General features: G+C 38.9%; 2 protein-coding genes across 4 annotated transcripts; one reads left to right on the top strand and one right to left on the bottom strand.

The window, feature by feature from the left end:
- On the top strand, positions 148 to 9,085 carry LOC107618549. 3 transcript variants are annotated; one of them, XM_016320639.2, is made up of 2 exons: positions 148 to 295; positions 6,883 to 9,085. In XM_016320639.2, exon 2 carries the CDS (start codon positions 7,002 to 7,004, stop codon positions 9,045 to 9,047), a length of 2,046 nt encoding a protein of 681 aa, XP_016176125.1. In that variant the 5' UTR covers positions 148 to 295; positions 6,883 to 7,001; the 3' UTR covers positions 9,048 to 9,085. The 3 variants fall into 3 exon arrangements, with proteins under 3 accessions (XP_016176125.1, XP_016176123.1, XP_020966567.1); XM_016320637.2 differs by lacking the exon at positions 148 to 295 and adding an exon at positions 5,705 to 5,980; XM_021110908.1 differs by lacking the exon at positions 148 to 295 and adding an exon at positions 6,307 to 6,353.
- On the bottom strand, positions 10,146 to 12,390 carry LOC107618581 (cingulin). The gene has a single exon (XM_016320689.2). It carries the CDS (start codon positions 12,171 to 12,173, stop codon positions 10,359 to 10,361), a length of 1,815 nt encoding a protein of 604 aa, XP_016176175.1. The 5' UTR covers positions 12,174 to 12,390; the 3' UTR covers positions 10,146 to 10,358.

Below are 15,316 nucleotides of genomic sequence, written 5' to 3'. Positions count from 1 at the left end.
GGGACCAAAACCTTCGCTCACCTTCTTTATGTCCGTCCCTACTTATGTGTATTGTGCGCATACATGACACGTGTCTATAGTCTCTTAATTCATGACTCAGTGATTTCTCCTTCTTCAATATTCATGTTCTCTCTCTTCCTCTCACTTTCAACTCTCATTCTCTCTCTTCCTTAGCATAACACACTCAAAAATTCTTTCTTCTCTCTGCTGAACTCAAAACTGAAGCCACTTCCCTCATTCTCTAGCACCTCATCTTCATAATCATCATTTTCAATTTCATCTTCATCAACAACAAGTAAGTATATTTTTTTGCAATAACTTTTTATTTAGTTATATTGTTTTAATTACTGTAGATAAAAAAATTAGATTAGTTTTTTAAAATTAATTTGTGTTAAATAGTTAATTGATAATGATAAAAGTGTTAAACCTAGTATTAGTTAGTTACATAATATTACTTGAATTAAGATAATACTAAAATATATTTTTGGTTTGGATTAATTTATTTATAATCAGGTTTAGACATTAAAAACGACCTAATTGAAAATAGGATTAAATTGAATCTAACTAAACACCTTATCCGAATCCATGTAGACTTCTACATTAAATTATTTTATAACTAATTGATTTGTCAATATTTGTTAATAAAGACTAGTTTATCAAAAATAATATTATTAGCTCTAATTTAGGTTATATTTTTCTTTTGGATGTTGTGTCTTTCTTAGGGACCGAAATTGACTAGGCAGCTTGCAAGTAGTCTAGCTTGAATTTGGTCTGATTTTTAAAAAATGTTTAAATTTAAGTTTTCTGATTCAATATTCATTTTAGTTTCTGACCATACTTGAAAGGACTAAATACCCCCAAACATTTTAAAATGTCATACTAATTTATTGCAAGTATAAACAAATTAGTTCTTGAAATTAGTTTGACAATAAAAGAGCAATATCCCAAATCTATTTTTAAAAAACTTTTAGTTAAATAATTTAATCTGTAATCAATTTTAATCACTAAATTAGTCTCTAATCTTTTATGTTTGACAAAGCAATTCTCATATCAAATTTTGATTAAAAAATTGGATAAATCAATCTAGATTGTTATTTAATAAAAATATAATAGTGCTTAAGATTTTTAAAAATTCTTCATATCAGTTCCTTCGTATAAACGAATAATATGATTTGGAATATGATTTGAAGATTGATTTGTCTAATGAAATACAAATTTAAGGACTAATTTAGCAATTAAAATTTGTTGAAAATTAAATTGTTCAATTTAAAATTTTCATAGATTGATTTGGAGCATCACTCTATCATAAAATAGTTAAATTTTTAGGGACAAATAGGTCCCTACAAAACAATTATATTTTAATGAAAATTAAAAATAATAAATATAAATATAATCACTACAAATATATTTTCACATAAATTTAATGACTATAAATATATTGTTTATATACCATTTATTAACTATATGTAATCTTAACGGTTTAAATCAATCTAATATCCATAAATACATTTTCATATCTTATAATAAAGGTTTTATTTTCATTCGATGCATTTCATATATATTAAAAAAAATCAAAAACAAAAATTCTTAATAAGTTGTTGAAAATAGTTACCCTAATTTCATACTAACTAAATTGCATTAAAACTTTTTATATCATAATTTTGCTGGGAATAATTGTAAAAATTGAAATAAAAAATAAACATTTTCAATTTCGTTTATACAGGCTATGAAAATGAGAAATAATATGTAAATAATAAATATTTATATTTTTATATAAAATGATAAATATATAATTGTTTATTTATTAAAAATTATTAAATTAATTATTCAAATAAAATATATATAATAATATATTAAAATACAAATAAATTATTTAAAATATGTAAAATATATAAAATTTAATTTAACGACTATTTTAATATCACATAACAAAATTTTTTTTGGCGAATTTTTAGGATTGTGGCCGAATCTGCCAAAATCGTCAGTATTTTAACGGAGTTAATTTACATCATGTAATTGTTGGAGACTGAAATTTGTCTCACTCGGAAATTGAAAATGCATGTGGTTATGACCTTATGTATGTGGTACTTTCAAGCACACATATATATATATATATTCTTTCTTTAAAATGTTAAGTTTTAGATGTTTTTTCTAATAATTTTAAATGTTTTTTTGGGCAATTTACACAAATAAAATGATTGAACGAATCCTTTATGTAAATACAGCATTGACAATTTCCAAACGCAAATGCAACAAACGCAATTGTATGTAATCCGCTACACCCTGTAGCAGAACCCAATTGCACGTAATCCGCTACAGGCTATCACGGATTATGTTGAGGACTTCAATACTCATAAATCGCTACACCCGGTTTATGCTCATATGGTGATATACTCATAATCCGCTACACCCTCTAGCGGATTATGAAGAGTGTGGAAGCTTGGGAAGATGCCTATATATACCTAGCAAGTTGTGTAGAGTGTCACTTTCATTCATTCGTAACTTGAGGGATGGAGAGTGAAGAGAGGTTTTTGGTGTTAGTGCACCATTCTGGAAAAATAAAAAAGAGCAGGAGGCACGGTGTGAAGTTTACAGATAGAGAACCACTGAGTTTTCGTCAGGTCGTCTGATACACTGTTCAATCTGAAGAGCAGTATACTGCAGAAGTTGGGCGCGGGTGGCACAAAGTGGATGAAGAAGCTGTTCTACAATATTCCTATTGTGGTTGTGTCAACCGGTGTGCAATATGAAACGTTCGTGTTACGAACAGATGAAGATATGCAAGTGTTGTTTCATTGTCATCGGAGTTTCCCGGAAGTGAGGATACACGAGTTATTTGCGAAGCTGGAACATGGGATCCATAGTTTTGGTGCATCCGCTCCAAACCCTCAGTCCACCACGATGGGGGGGTGCCTCCACCTCGATGTCCGTCGTTGCACTTGAGTGTTTGTTGGAGTATCGGCCAGCCGGTCCAGTTAGGGTATTCACCTCAACTCATCCATCTCCAGATGTAGGACGTGAGGGGAAACCGGATCGGGTGGAAAATGCTATGCTAGAGGATGATTCCGACGAAGTGCCTGCTGACATTGGAGGGGACAGCGATGATAAAATTCCGACAAACTCAGCAACATGTCAACCACCGTCAAGTGCCGGCACACATGAGCAACCTGCACATTATTCTACCCTGGATCCGGAAGCCATCGGCCAACTGACGGAGTCAGCACCAACCTTTGGGGGTCAAGGGTTGCAGGAGGGAAATTCTGTAGCTGAATTTTCAGTTGGCCAGTCTTTCCACAGTAAGGAGGAAGCTATGCTTACTGTAAAGGATTATAGTATTCGGCGCGGTGTTGAGTACAGAGTGATAGAGTCGGATCATCTTAAGTACCATGGGAGATGTAAGGAGTTCAGGAAGGGTTGCACGTGGATGATTCGCATCAGCCTTCGAGCACGGAAGGGAACCTGGGAGGTTCGATGGTACAACGGACCACACACATGCTTGGCTACATCGATATCAAGCAACCACCGACAGTTAGATTATCACGTGATCTGTGCGAAGATCTTTCCTCTAGTTCAAGCCAATGCGGCGATATCGATAAAGGTGTTGCAAGAAGCTATCGAAGGAACGTACGGGTTCAAGCCAACTTATAGGAAGACGTGGTTGGCAAAACAGAAGGCGGTTGCACAGATATACGGGGACTGGGAAGAGTCCTACGCCGAGCTACCTCGTTGGATCCTTGGTGTGCAGTCTACCATGGAGGGGACGGTTGCCTTGTTGAAGACGTCTCCGGTTCGAGTCGGTGATGACGTCGATGACCAGACCGTGTACTTTCATCGTCTTTTCTAGACGTTTCCTCCTTGTGTTGAAGCTTTCCGACACTGCAAGCCATTGGTCAGCATAGACGGTACTCATCTGTATGGCAAATATGGAGGGATTTTGCTCTTGGCCATCGCTCAAGATGGGAACTCCAACATCTTGCCTATTGCTTTTAGTCTCGTGGAGGGGGAAAATGCCGAGTTGTGGTCTTTCTTCTTGACCAACCTGCGCCAACATGTGACTCCACAACAAGGGATATTGGTCATCTCAGATAGGCACAACGACTGCACTAGAAAACCCTAAAAGTGGGTGGTTACTCCCTCATGCGTACTGAGCATTTTGTATTCGGCATGTTGCAGCTAACTTCGCACTCAGTTTCAAGGGCACGGATGCAAAGCGTTTGCTTGTGAACGCTGCTTATGCGAAGACTGAGGCAGGGTTTCACTATTGGTTTGATATAATAGGACTGAGAATCTGGTAATGTGTGATTAGGCGAACAGAATAGAATACGATAAGTGGATTCAGCACCAGGATGGTGGCAGACGATTCGGTCACATGACGACTAATATATCTGAGTGTATTAATTCTATTCTGAAGTGTACACGGAATCTTCCGGTTACCGCCCTAGTGAAGTCCACATATGGTCGGCTAGTGGAGTTGTTTGTGATGGCAGAGGCTCACTTGGCCAACGGTGCCAAGTTCTGCCAGTCTTTTATGAAGGCGATGGAGTGCAACTTGAAAGACTCCAGATGCTTCACTGTCACCCTGTTCGATAGACACTAGTCTGAGTACACCGTTGTCGAGACGACATCGACCGGGAGCTTTTCACTTGGGACGTACCGAGTTTCCCTTCAGGATCGTACATGCGACTGTGGATACTTTCAGGCTCTACATTATCCATGTTGCCATGCGATTGCATGTTGTGCCCAGTCACGGCTTGACTAGTCTATCTATGTCGATGAGCTCTATACCATGCAGAAGGTGTTCAGGGTGTACCAGATGGGTTTTGTGCCGCCAATACCGGAGGGACTTTGGCCACCTTATGACGGTTCGACCATTATTCCGGACCCCAACTTGAGGCGTTGTCATGATGGGCGACCAAGGTCTACCAGAATCCGGAACAACATGGATGAGGCCAACCTTAACTGACCGAAGCGATGCGGGCTCTGCAGACAACCTGGGCACACGCGTAGATTTTGCCCCCATAGAGGCTCCACCGTTGCCGGTAGTTCATAGGACTTCTAGTCTGTGTGCTTTTAGCTTTTTGAATTTTATTTTCTCATGTAGCAATTTACGTTTTCGGGTGTTAGTGTTAGTGCCTTTGGTGTGTTTGTGTTAGTTCCGACTTATTTGTATGACTTATGACTTATGACTAATGTAGTAATTTAATCCGTGTTAGTGTTAATGCCTGGTGCCTATTATATTTCTACGGCTTATTGTTTATGAAGATTGTATTTGTATAACTTGGTACATTTTGCATCACAAGTTGTTACTATTAGACTGGTATTGTTAGGCATCTTCCCAAGCTTCCACACTCTTCATAATCCGCTAGAGGGTGTAGTGGATTATGAGTATATCACCATATGAGCATAAACCGCTACATTATGAGTATTGAAATTCTCAATGTAATCCGCGATAGCCTATAGCGGATTACGTGCAATTAGATTCCGCTACAGGGTATAACGGATTACATACAATTGCATTTGTTGCATTTGCGTATGGAAATTGCCAATGTTGTGTTTGCGTAAAGAATTTGTTCAATCATTTTATTTGTGTAAATTATCTTTTTTTTTGTAATTTTTTGGATGTTTCTTTTAAACGGCGTGACAAAAGAAATGACGATGACAGACGACAAGACGCCTGCAGACGCAATGATAACACGATGCGCAACTATTATTGACGGATACCCTAATTGGTACCTAGCATGATTGGAGCTTTTCTGGCGTTGCTTCTACCGCCGTCTAGTCGTCTTCCCTCTTCCGTTTTAAAAATTTGCCTCCCAAAATTTTGCATCTGTTTTTCATTTCCCGCTTTAATACCGTCCTCTCTTTTTCCCACTCTCACACACACAGTGACCACTCTTCTTACACTACTCGTTCGTGCGCCCTCTCTCTCTCTCTCTCTCTCTCTCTCTGGAACCCTGTTATTCAGTGAAGCTACTGTTAGGTTTGTTCCATTCTCTTCTACTCGTGTCGCTATACGTTGATCACTAAGCGTTAGGGTTATGTTAACTCAAGCTACTCTTTTTGGTTATGTTTCTATGCTCCTTCTCTGTTAACTCAAGCTTTCATTTCATACGCGCCTGCTTTTTTCTATTTCTAACTTGTATTCAGAAGCTTTTTCATTTCTCACTCTTCTCCGTCTTTTTTCAGTCTAATGTTTAATACTGAATGCGTAACTTGTATCTGTGTATATGGAACTTCTGTCTTTTACTTTTTTTTCCCTGTGTAATGTAAGTAATTTCTGGTTTGTTTACTTGCACTTTGAAATAGGTACTAGGGTTCAGACCAAAATCCCAGGCTTCATTGTTTATGAAAATGTATGCCCTAACTTTTTCCCTCGAAAAAAAACGTTTCAGTTCAAAATGAGATGCAATTTGAGTTTGCTAGTTATTCAATAGATTATGGATACAATGGTAGATTTTATATTATACTATCATGTTCCTAGAATTTAGGGTTTGTCTTCTTTCTCTCATTCTTGAAACCTGGGCATTTTGTTATCATTAGAATCGTAATAACCGAATTTGAAATTTGAACTGTTGTCAACTTGTCATGCACTCTAAATTCATTTGGGGGTTTAACTCGATTGTGCATTGGGATTAGCCTAATTTGGGTTTTAAATTGAATTATGATAGATTATAGATTATATCAACATATCTTGTTGTTTTGACTGCTTTTGATTAAAAGAAATTATATATAAAAATATATCTTTCACTTGTTTGCCTTTACCTAATTGCTTGTTTCAGAATGTATAATGTTCTTGTGTACGTGTTTGCATGCATGAATCATGCTAATGCTTTGTATTGGTGGTTTGACATAATTTTATCTTGTTTTGCTTGTGTTAATCAGGTTAAAATATTGTGCTGCTTGTGGAATGTAAGCAGCAATTACAAGAAGTTGGAATTTCTACATTTTACTGTGAGATTGAGAGTGCTAGGCTGATTGGATACTGATACCAATTTGCAGCCATGGAGTGTAACAGGGATGAGGCATTGAGGGCTAAGGAAGTTGCTGAAAGTAAAATGCAACAGGGTGACTTTCAAGGGGGGCTCAAGTTTGCTCTGAAGGCAAAGAAAATGTATACCGATGTTGAAAACATTGCTCAGATCCTTACAATTTGTGAGGTTCACAATGCAGCACAGAACAAACTTACTGGTGGAACTGACATGGACTGGTATGCTATTCTTCAGACAGAACAATTGGCCGATGAAGCAACCATAAAGAAGCATTATCGGAAGCTTGCACTACTCCTTCATCCTGATAAGAACAAATTTCCTGGTGCAGAAGCTGCTTTCAAGTTGATTGGGGAAGCCAACAGAGTGTTGGGTGACCAAGCAAAACGTTCTGTGTATGACATGAAATATCAGGTCTCTGTGAAACCTGCATTCACTGCAAGAAATGTTCAAAATGCAACAAATTATCAGAACAGTTATTTTCCAAACCCCACCTTTGGTAATGGCCATCATCAGCCCGAACCACAGTTATTTTGGGCATCTTGCCCACATTGTAGTACTAAGTGCCCATACTACAAAAACATTTTGAACACAACCTTACATTGTTATAAATGTTTCAATACCTTTCATGCTTTGGGGAACCAGAATGTCTCACCAGCGTATACAGGGGCAGCATTTACTATCCATAAGGAAGCTCGAAAGAAGGGTGCCCGAAAACCTGCTTCAAAAAGTAATGGTGGAGGAAATGCAGAGAACTCCGTGCCAGTGTCTATGAAGAAATGTGCTGCTAATGGAGTTGGTGGGCATCATAAAAGTCGAAAGAGTAATGATGGCTCTGCGGCTAGAGGGCAACCAAAGCGCAATGTTTCTGCATCTAAAGGGACCAAAACAACTGAATCACAGCACCCAACAAATGTTGGAAGTAAGAGAGTGAGACAGTCAGCCCCAGATCCAAGAGAAAATTTCAACTATTGCAATGGCAAAGGCAAAGCAGATGCCAACGTTCAGGAGAATGGGGTTGATCCTTCTACACTTAATGCTAGGAGATCTTCTAGGCAAAGGGTGCATGTTTCATATGTTGAAAGCGATGATAATGATGATTTGGAGAGCCCTTCCAAAAAGGAAGAGCCTGCAGGTGGAGGGTTGTCCAATAACAGTAATCCTGCTAGTTCTGCTGCTGGGGTAACCGATCAGAATGGAAAGGTGAGAAGTGAAGTTTGTGATCCACCTGAAGAAGCATTTTCACAGAACAAAAGCAAAATTGGGCACTCTCATATTCAAAGGGAGATGTCCAATGCAGATCCTGGTCTTAGAACCTCAAAAGAGGACCACTGCTCTCCATTTAATTCAAATGGCCCGTCTGATGCGGAGTACATTATTTGTCCTGATGCAGAATTCAATAATTTTGAGAAGCACAAGGCTGAGGAATGTTTTGCTGTTAATCAATTCTGGGCTATTTATGATCCTGCTGATGCTATGCCAAGATTTTATGCTCTCATAAAGAAAGTGTTCTCCCCTTTCAAGCTTGTGATTACTTGGTTAGAACCTGACCCAGGTAATGAAAGTGAGATTGATTGGCATAATGCAGATTTGCCTGTTGCTTGTGGTAAGTTCAGACTTTCTGGTTCTCAGAACACTACAGATGCTTGTATGTTTTCTCACCAAATAGGCTGTTTGAAAGGAAGTACCAGAGGTTCTTATCTGATATATCCCAAGAAGGGAGAAACTTGGGCAATTTTCATGGATTGGGATATCAAATGGAGTTCAAATCCAGAAGATCATTCAAATTATAAATTCGATTTTGTGGAAATCCTATCAAATTTCACTGAAAATGTTGGCACTGAAGTTGCTTTTCTCAGTAAAGTTCAAGGATTTATCAGCGTCTTTCAGAAAAATGAGAATGGAAAGAACACATTTTCCATTCCACCTAATGAGTTATATCGGTTCTCGCATCAAATTCCGTCATGCAAGATGACTGGTAGTGAAAGGGAAGGTGTTCCTAGAGGTTCTTTTGAATTTGATCCTGCTGCCGTTCCTCTTGATCTCCTTGGGAGGTCGTGATTAACTGATTATGATGTTAAGAGGGAGAATGGAATGTTTAACGTTAATAGTATAAGGATAGTGGTGCTGTTTAGAGATTCTCAATCTTCTGACATTCAACAAGGGGACAGCAACATACGTATACAAATTAGTGGTCTTGACTAAGAAAGACGAGGTAGTGCTACTGCTATTGAGAGGGTAACACATCCCAAGAAACATTGAAAAAAAAAAAGAAAAAGAAAAAAGAGGGGGACGTGTTTCCCCATTTGCTAGTGTTATGAATTTTGATTAGTTATTGAAGATGCTGTCTTATGTACATCTATTTGTTAGGCATAACTTTGTCTGATGTTTTGTTGTGGTTTGACATTCATGTGGTTGGAGAAATATGACGTGTTCTTTTACGCTCTTGTAGAATCATGCTTTTTAGTTTTTACTCATCAAGCTCAACAATTTTTATTTTTTAACAGTAAGCTCAACATCTTAAATCATGATATCATGTAGAGAAATTGCAGAATGGTATTAACGTTGTATTTGGCGTGACCCATTATTTTTGTTCCTTTTTGGTTCACTTCATATTTAAAAACATAATCGAGACGGGCAAGGATATTTCATTACTTAAACAGTTTATTCGCTCATTGTTGCCTATGCAACTTAACTGTCCAATTGCTTATTGCTCAATCCTTTGTCATAACTCACAAATAAGCATGCTGCATGCACCAATAAATCTTACGGATTGATTTACCTTAGTATTTTTCCCCGCAAACAAATTAACGCAAGGCCAAAATCCGCTACACAAGTTCTAATGCTTTTGTACCCACAACTCATGATTTTTTTTTCCACCAAAAATAATGCCAACTCCTAGCATGATATAATCAACTACAAAAAGTCAAGAAATAATTGAAAGAGACTGGTAAACATCTTTTCCTTTTCTACCATTTAATTTTTTATTTTTCAATTTAATACCTGATAATTGCATTTTTCTCGTATGAAAGATAGGGGGATGGGAAACAAAGCTGTGAAGGGTGAAGATCATTTGTGGAGGGCAAAATCTCTTCCTCCTTAAAAGAAATTTTCCGGAACAAAGTTGTCTCAGCATTGATTCTTGGAACATGCAGAATAAAACAACAGAAACTGTTATTAACACCAAAATAGCACATTGCTCATTTCATTATGAATATCAGGCATATATTCCAACATGTTCTTTAACTCACTACAAATTATCCAGATCTTATTCACTACAGGTTAGCTAGTTCTTATGTCGTAGTATAGAAGGTAAGCGTTGATCCTGTTACCAAAATGGCTCATCTAAGAAGAGGAAAGAGGTGCAACCGATCAGCGTCCTCTAGCAGCATACGCGGCAAACACCGCAGCGAAAATTGTAGTTGCAGAGGATATCACAGTCCACAAGTTCCTATTCTTATGTGCCTCGGACACAGACTTATGCAGCGATTCAAGCTGTTGTTTCATGTCATCTACCATCTCATCCTTGTTCTTGAATGCCTTCCTTATTGCGTCAAGCTCTTCGACGAATGGTTGAACATCTTCCTCTATCTTCTTCCCATCGGTTACTACTTCCTCTATCAAACCATCCTTGCTTTGACACACAAGTGCAGAAGTGTTCTTCAACAATGCCAAGGCCAAGTTTGAATTAACACAGGAAAGCTCAATTTTAGCTCTCAAATCATCCGTCACTCTTTGAGCCTCGACAAGGTTCTTCTGCAATGCGTTCCTTTCCTTTGACAATGCATCTACATGGCCTTCTATCATCTTGTTCTTCTCTATTAGCTTCTCTCGTTCTGTTCTCATCTGATCCAACTCGGTCTCAGCTTGCTGGAGTCTTTCCTCCATCCCAGCAACTTGCAACACCAAATTCTCCACTTTGCTCTTCTCCTCAAAAAATGCCTTTCTGATGTTATCCTTCTCAACCACCACTCCATCAAAGGAGCCTCTATAGCGTTCAACTTCGGTTAACAACACTTGGTTTCTCTCTTCAGACTCTTTACATGACTCTTTCAGCTTCTCCAAAGCATCCCTCAGTCTAACCACTTCTCCCTGCATCTCCACAATTTCATCCTCCCGCTGAGCTTTCACTTGCTCAATTTCGTCCCTCACTCTAATCACCACATCAATCTCTTGCTGCTTTGCCTCCAACTCCTTCCGAACTGTGCCTAGAACCTTCTCAACACCATCTTTACTCTCATTCAACGCCTCAATTCTCTTCTCCAATTCTTCTTTCTCATTCACCAATGCCCTCACTTCCATCTCCATCTCCTTTTCCTTAGTCGCTGCCGCGCCAAGGCTCTCTTCCAGCTCCCTAATCCTCCCCCGCATCCAAGCCTCTTCCCCTTTCAAACCCTTCAAAGACTCGTTCAATTCCTTAATCTCCAATTCAAGACCAACGATCGTCGACTCATACTTCTTTTTCGCCCTCTCAATCTCATTCTTCTCCCTCACAGCACGTTCAATATCCTCCTTCAATTTCCCAATCACAGCATCACCCTTCTCACGTGACCTCACAGACAAATCCCTCTCCTTCTTCAAGTCCTCAATTTCCCTCTCTTTCACATTTCCTTCCTCCACCAACCTCTCGCGTTGTAATCGAAGCTTCTCCGCTTCCTCCCGAACAGTCCTCTCTCTCATCTCAGCTTCTAGAAGCTTCTCTCTCACACTCCTAACCTCGCGAACAGCACATTCAAGCTCACTCCTCAAACCGTCCCTCTCCTCATTCAACCGAATACTAAGCTCGCTCGCCTCTCGCTTCAAAGCGACGACGTCGTTTCGCTCAGCCACGACCTCGTCAAAGCGGAGACTCATCTCCCTGGCCTGCGTCTCCGCGAACGCGAGGAGGACGTGTTGCTCGACTTCCAAGGTTGCTTGTTTATCCGCCGTAACGGAAAGCGTCTCCTTAACGGCGCCGTTTTCGGAAGCGTAACGGTCGAGCTTGGACTGCAAAGCTTTGTTGGCTTCAATGAGGGAGTCCAACTGATGCCTCTTGTCGGTGGTTTCTTGGAGGAGCCTGGCGTTGAGGTTCTTGAGATTCTGAATCTGCGCTGAGTTAGTTTCACTTTCTTGTTCCATTTTTTGTGTTGTCCGCGGCGGGTCTTGGTCTTGGTGTGGTTCTTGAGGGATGGGTTTCTTTTTGGCCATACTAGAGAGGAGGGTGGTGGGGGCTACGGGGTTAAGACTTAAGAAAGAAAGGAGGGATTTTGCATTTTAGGGTTCTAATTATATTTTTGTTTTGTTTAATTAATTTTTGTGGCTTTGGATATGGAAATCCAATCGAATCCAGTTGGGGGATGTGTTATGTATGGAGGACGACTCTGTATTGGATTTGAGGAGAGGGAAGAGAAGGGCGGTATTTGTTGTCTTTAGGTATTCAATATTATGGGCCCAAACCCACGTCATGTTTATGGTAATTCTCCCCAAAATAAATGCGTAGGATATTTTGCTATTCACAGCAGATTCAGCCACTCATTTATCTGTGTATTTACCTATGTATCTCGAAAACTACAATCTACACTCATGTTATTTTCTTTATTTTTTTCGGGTGAAACAGGGCACATCATTCGATGATCCCTAGCATTTGAATTATTTAATAGTTTCACATTTAAATACATTTTTTAAAATTTTTAACGGAAAAGTTCAACATCTATATAAAAAATACATAGATATTATTTAAGTAACTTTTTCCATTCGCGCATTCTCCCATCTCACAGTCGTTTGTTATACACGCGCCTCATATAACGTATATAACGTAAACTTTTTCTGCATAATAAACTTTTCTTAACGTAAACCTTTCTCAACGTAAACCTCCTTCTTCTTCTTCTTCTTCTTCTTCTTCTTCTTCAACCTAATAAAATTTCTTGTTCTCTGCATTATGGATCTGGATTGACTTTGACGTAATTAGCTTCATCGTTCTTCTTCTTCTTTGTTTTTTTCTTCGATCTGGACTTTTGAATTAAAACAATGAATGAATCAACTTCAAATCAGTTGAATGAGTGCGATTTAGATTATTCTTCGGAAATGCATCAATTTGATGAGGTTTGGATTATTGAATTTTGAATCGAATTCAATTGAATGCAATTGCTAATTTTATTTGAATTGAATTAAATGGTTGGAGGTGATCTGAATCTGAATTGAATTGAATTGATAATATATAAATTGTAGACAGAGTTGTTTCGAATTTGGTTTTGTATAATGGATTATCTTTCGTTTACTGTGACGGTTCGGTAAGTATTATAGAATTGTTTTACCGTTAATGACGTTTTCGGTTCACCGTGCAGATCAGCTGTGTTGTGGATAAAAGATTTGTCCTAAAGGTGGGGATGATTTTTGAGACACTAGAAGAAACTGCAAAGTTCTATAAACATTATTCCAAACTTGCCAGTTTTTCTACCAAAATAAGGAATACGACTCGGGATGGAGACAAAATTAAGAATCAACTAATTGTATGCACCAGAGAGGGGAGGTGGAAATCCAAGATATCTCCAACTCTGAAGACAAACCCCTCAGCTGGGCTAAACTGTCCAGCCAGAATTTATGTACACATGAAGGACGTTGGTCTTTGGACAATTTCCAAAGTTGTTTTGAATCACTCACATCCTTGCTGTCCAGAACAGGCAGAGATGCTCAAACAACACATGGATCTTAGCATGTTTGTGCGTCGCACCATTGAAACCCATGAGGAAGCTGGAATCAGACCGAGCAAAACTTACCAATCATTTGTGGCAGCAGCTGGCAGCCACCGTGAACTAGGTTTTATAGAAAAAGACGTGAGGAATTACATCACAAGGGAAGTACGGAATTTTTCCGAAGAAGACGATGCCAAAGAATTTGGGAAGTACCTACTAAGAATGATAGAGAAGAACCAAAATTTCTTCTTCGAGCTCAACCTTGAAGGCGATCACTGCATCAAACATGCATTTTGGGCCGATGCAAGAAGTAGGGCTGCATTTGAGTATTTTAGAGACGTGGTTTCATTTGACACCACCTATAATACAAACAGGTATTTCGTTTAGTGACGTATATTTTCATGTTCTTTGAATGTATATCTTTTGGTTTACCACGGTCTTGGCGCGCTTATTTATGCAGGTACAATTTGGTTTTAGGTTCTTTTGTTGGCGTGAATTACCACGGCTAGTCGACACTTCTCGGATGTGCGCTGATGAAAAATGAGGACATTCAATCATTCAAATGGCTATTTGAGTGTTGGCTACGTTGCATGGGAGGGAAGGCACCAAAAGGCATTCTTACTGATCAATGCGCATCGATTCAAAGGGCAATTGAGCTATGCATGCTAACAACAATTCACCGCTGGTGTATCTGGCACATCATGAAGAAGATCCCAAACAAACTAAACGGCTACAAGGGACACATTGATATTAAACAAGAGGTGAGCCATGTTGTTTGAAACTCGTACACAAAAGAAGCATTTGACAGAAACTGGAATGATTTCCTCACAAAGTATGGCCTCGGAGGCAACAAGTGGCTTTTAGGTAATTGAGGTTTCAATTCGAATTATTTTCATGCTCATATCTTTTTTTCCCAAAGCATGCACTATTTTCGGTTCACCACACCTTATAGGTTCAGTTTATTTTGAGAAGCACACAAAGGAGCAAGAGCATGTATTCATTTTTCAACAAGTTCATAACACGGAATAGCTCCTTAAGACAATTCGTGAAGTAATACGACAATTGCCTAGCAAGTAGAGAGCAAGCAAAGAGAGAATTCGATGCTGCAGATTTTCACACCGTGATACCGTGTGCAACAAAATCAGTAATAGAGGCATAGTTTCAGCATCTATATACCCATCAGAAGTTCAGGGAAGTTCAAGCTCAATTCAGAGGTAAAGTGAATTGTATCACAAGATCAATGCGTTCCACCCTAGGTTTCACAACATATGAAGTCATGGAGCAGGTTTTCAACTCCAGATTCAACAAGTTTTTCGTCACCTACGACGCAGTATCACGAGACGTAAAGTGCCATTGCTTGCTGTTTGAGTCTAGGGGCATATTATACCGCCATTCCCTAAGCGTCCTAAGCTTTGAGCGAGTGGATAATGTGGCACCGAAATACATATTGGAACGCTGGAGCATACACACATCAAGAGTAGCCAAGATGAACCTCTACTGGAGCCGAGAAGTAAGAGATTTGACGAATTAGTGTTTTGGTCGCACAATATATGTGAATTTGCATATGAGTCTGAAGATTTGACCGGAATTCTACATCGGGCATTTGATAAGGTCATGGCGGAGGTGGAAGAATATCAAGAGAGAAGCAAAGAAAAAAGT

This window comes from Arachis ipaensis, chromosome B09 (assembly GCF_000816755.2).
Source record: "Arachis ipaensis cultivar K30076 chromosome B09, Araip1.1, whole genome shotgun sequence".
Taxonomy (NCBI): Eukaryota; Viridiplantae; Streptophyta; class Magnoliopsida; order Fabales; family Fabaceae; genus Arachis; species Arachis ipaensis.
This window is presented reverse-complemented; position numbering and strand designations above follow the sequence as displayed.

Bases quoted from the DNA above. Each gene is read 5' to 3' on its own strand.
- LOC107618549 (XM_016320639.2), top strand. From the start codon at position 7,002: ATGGAGTGTAACAGGGATGAGGCATTGAGGGCTAAGGAAGTTGCTGAA.
- LOC107618581 (XM_016320689.2), bottom strand. From the start codon at position 12,173: ATGGCCAAAAAGAAACCCATCCCTCAAGAACCACACCAAGACCAAGAC.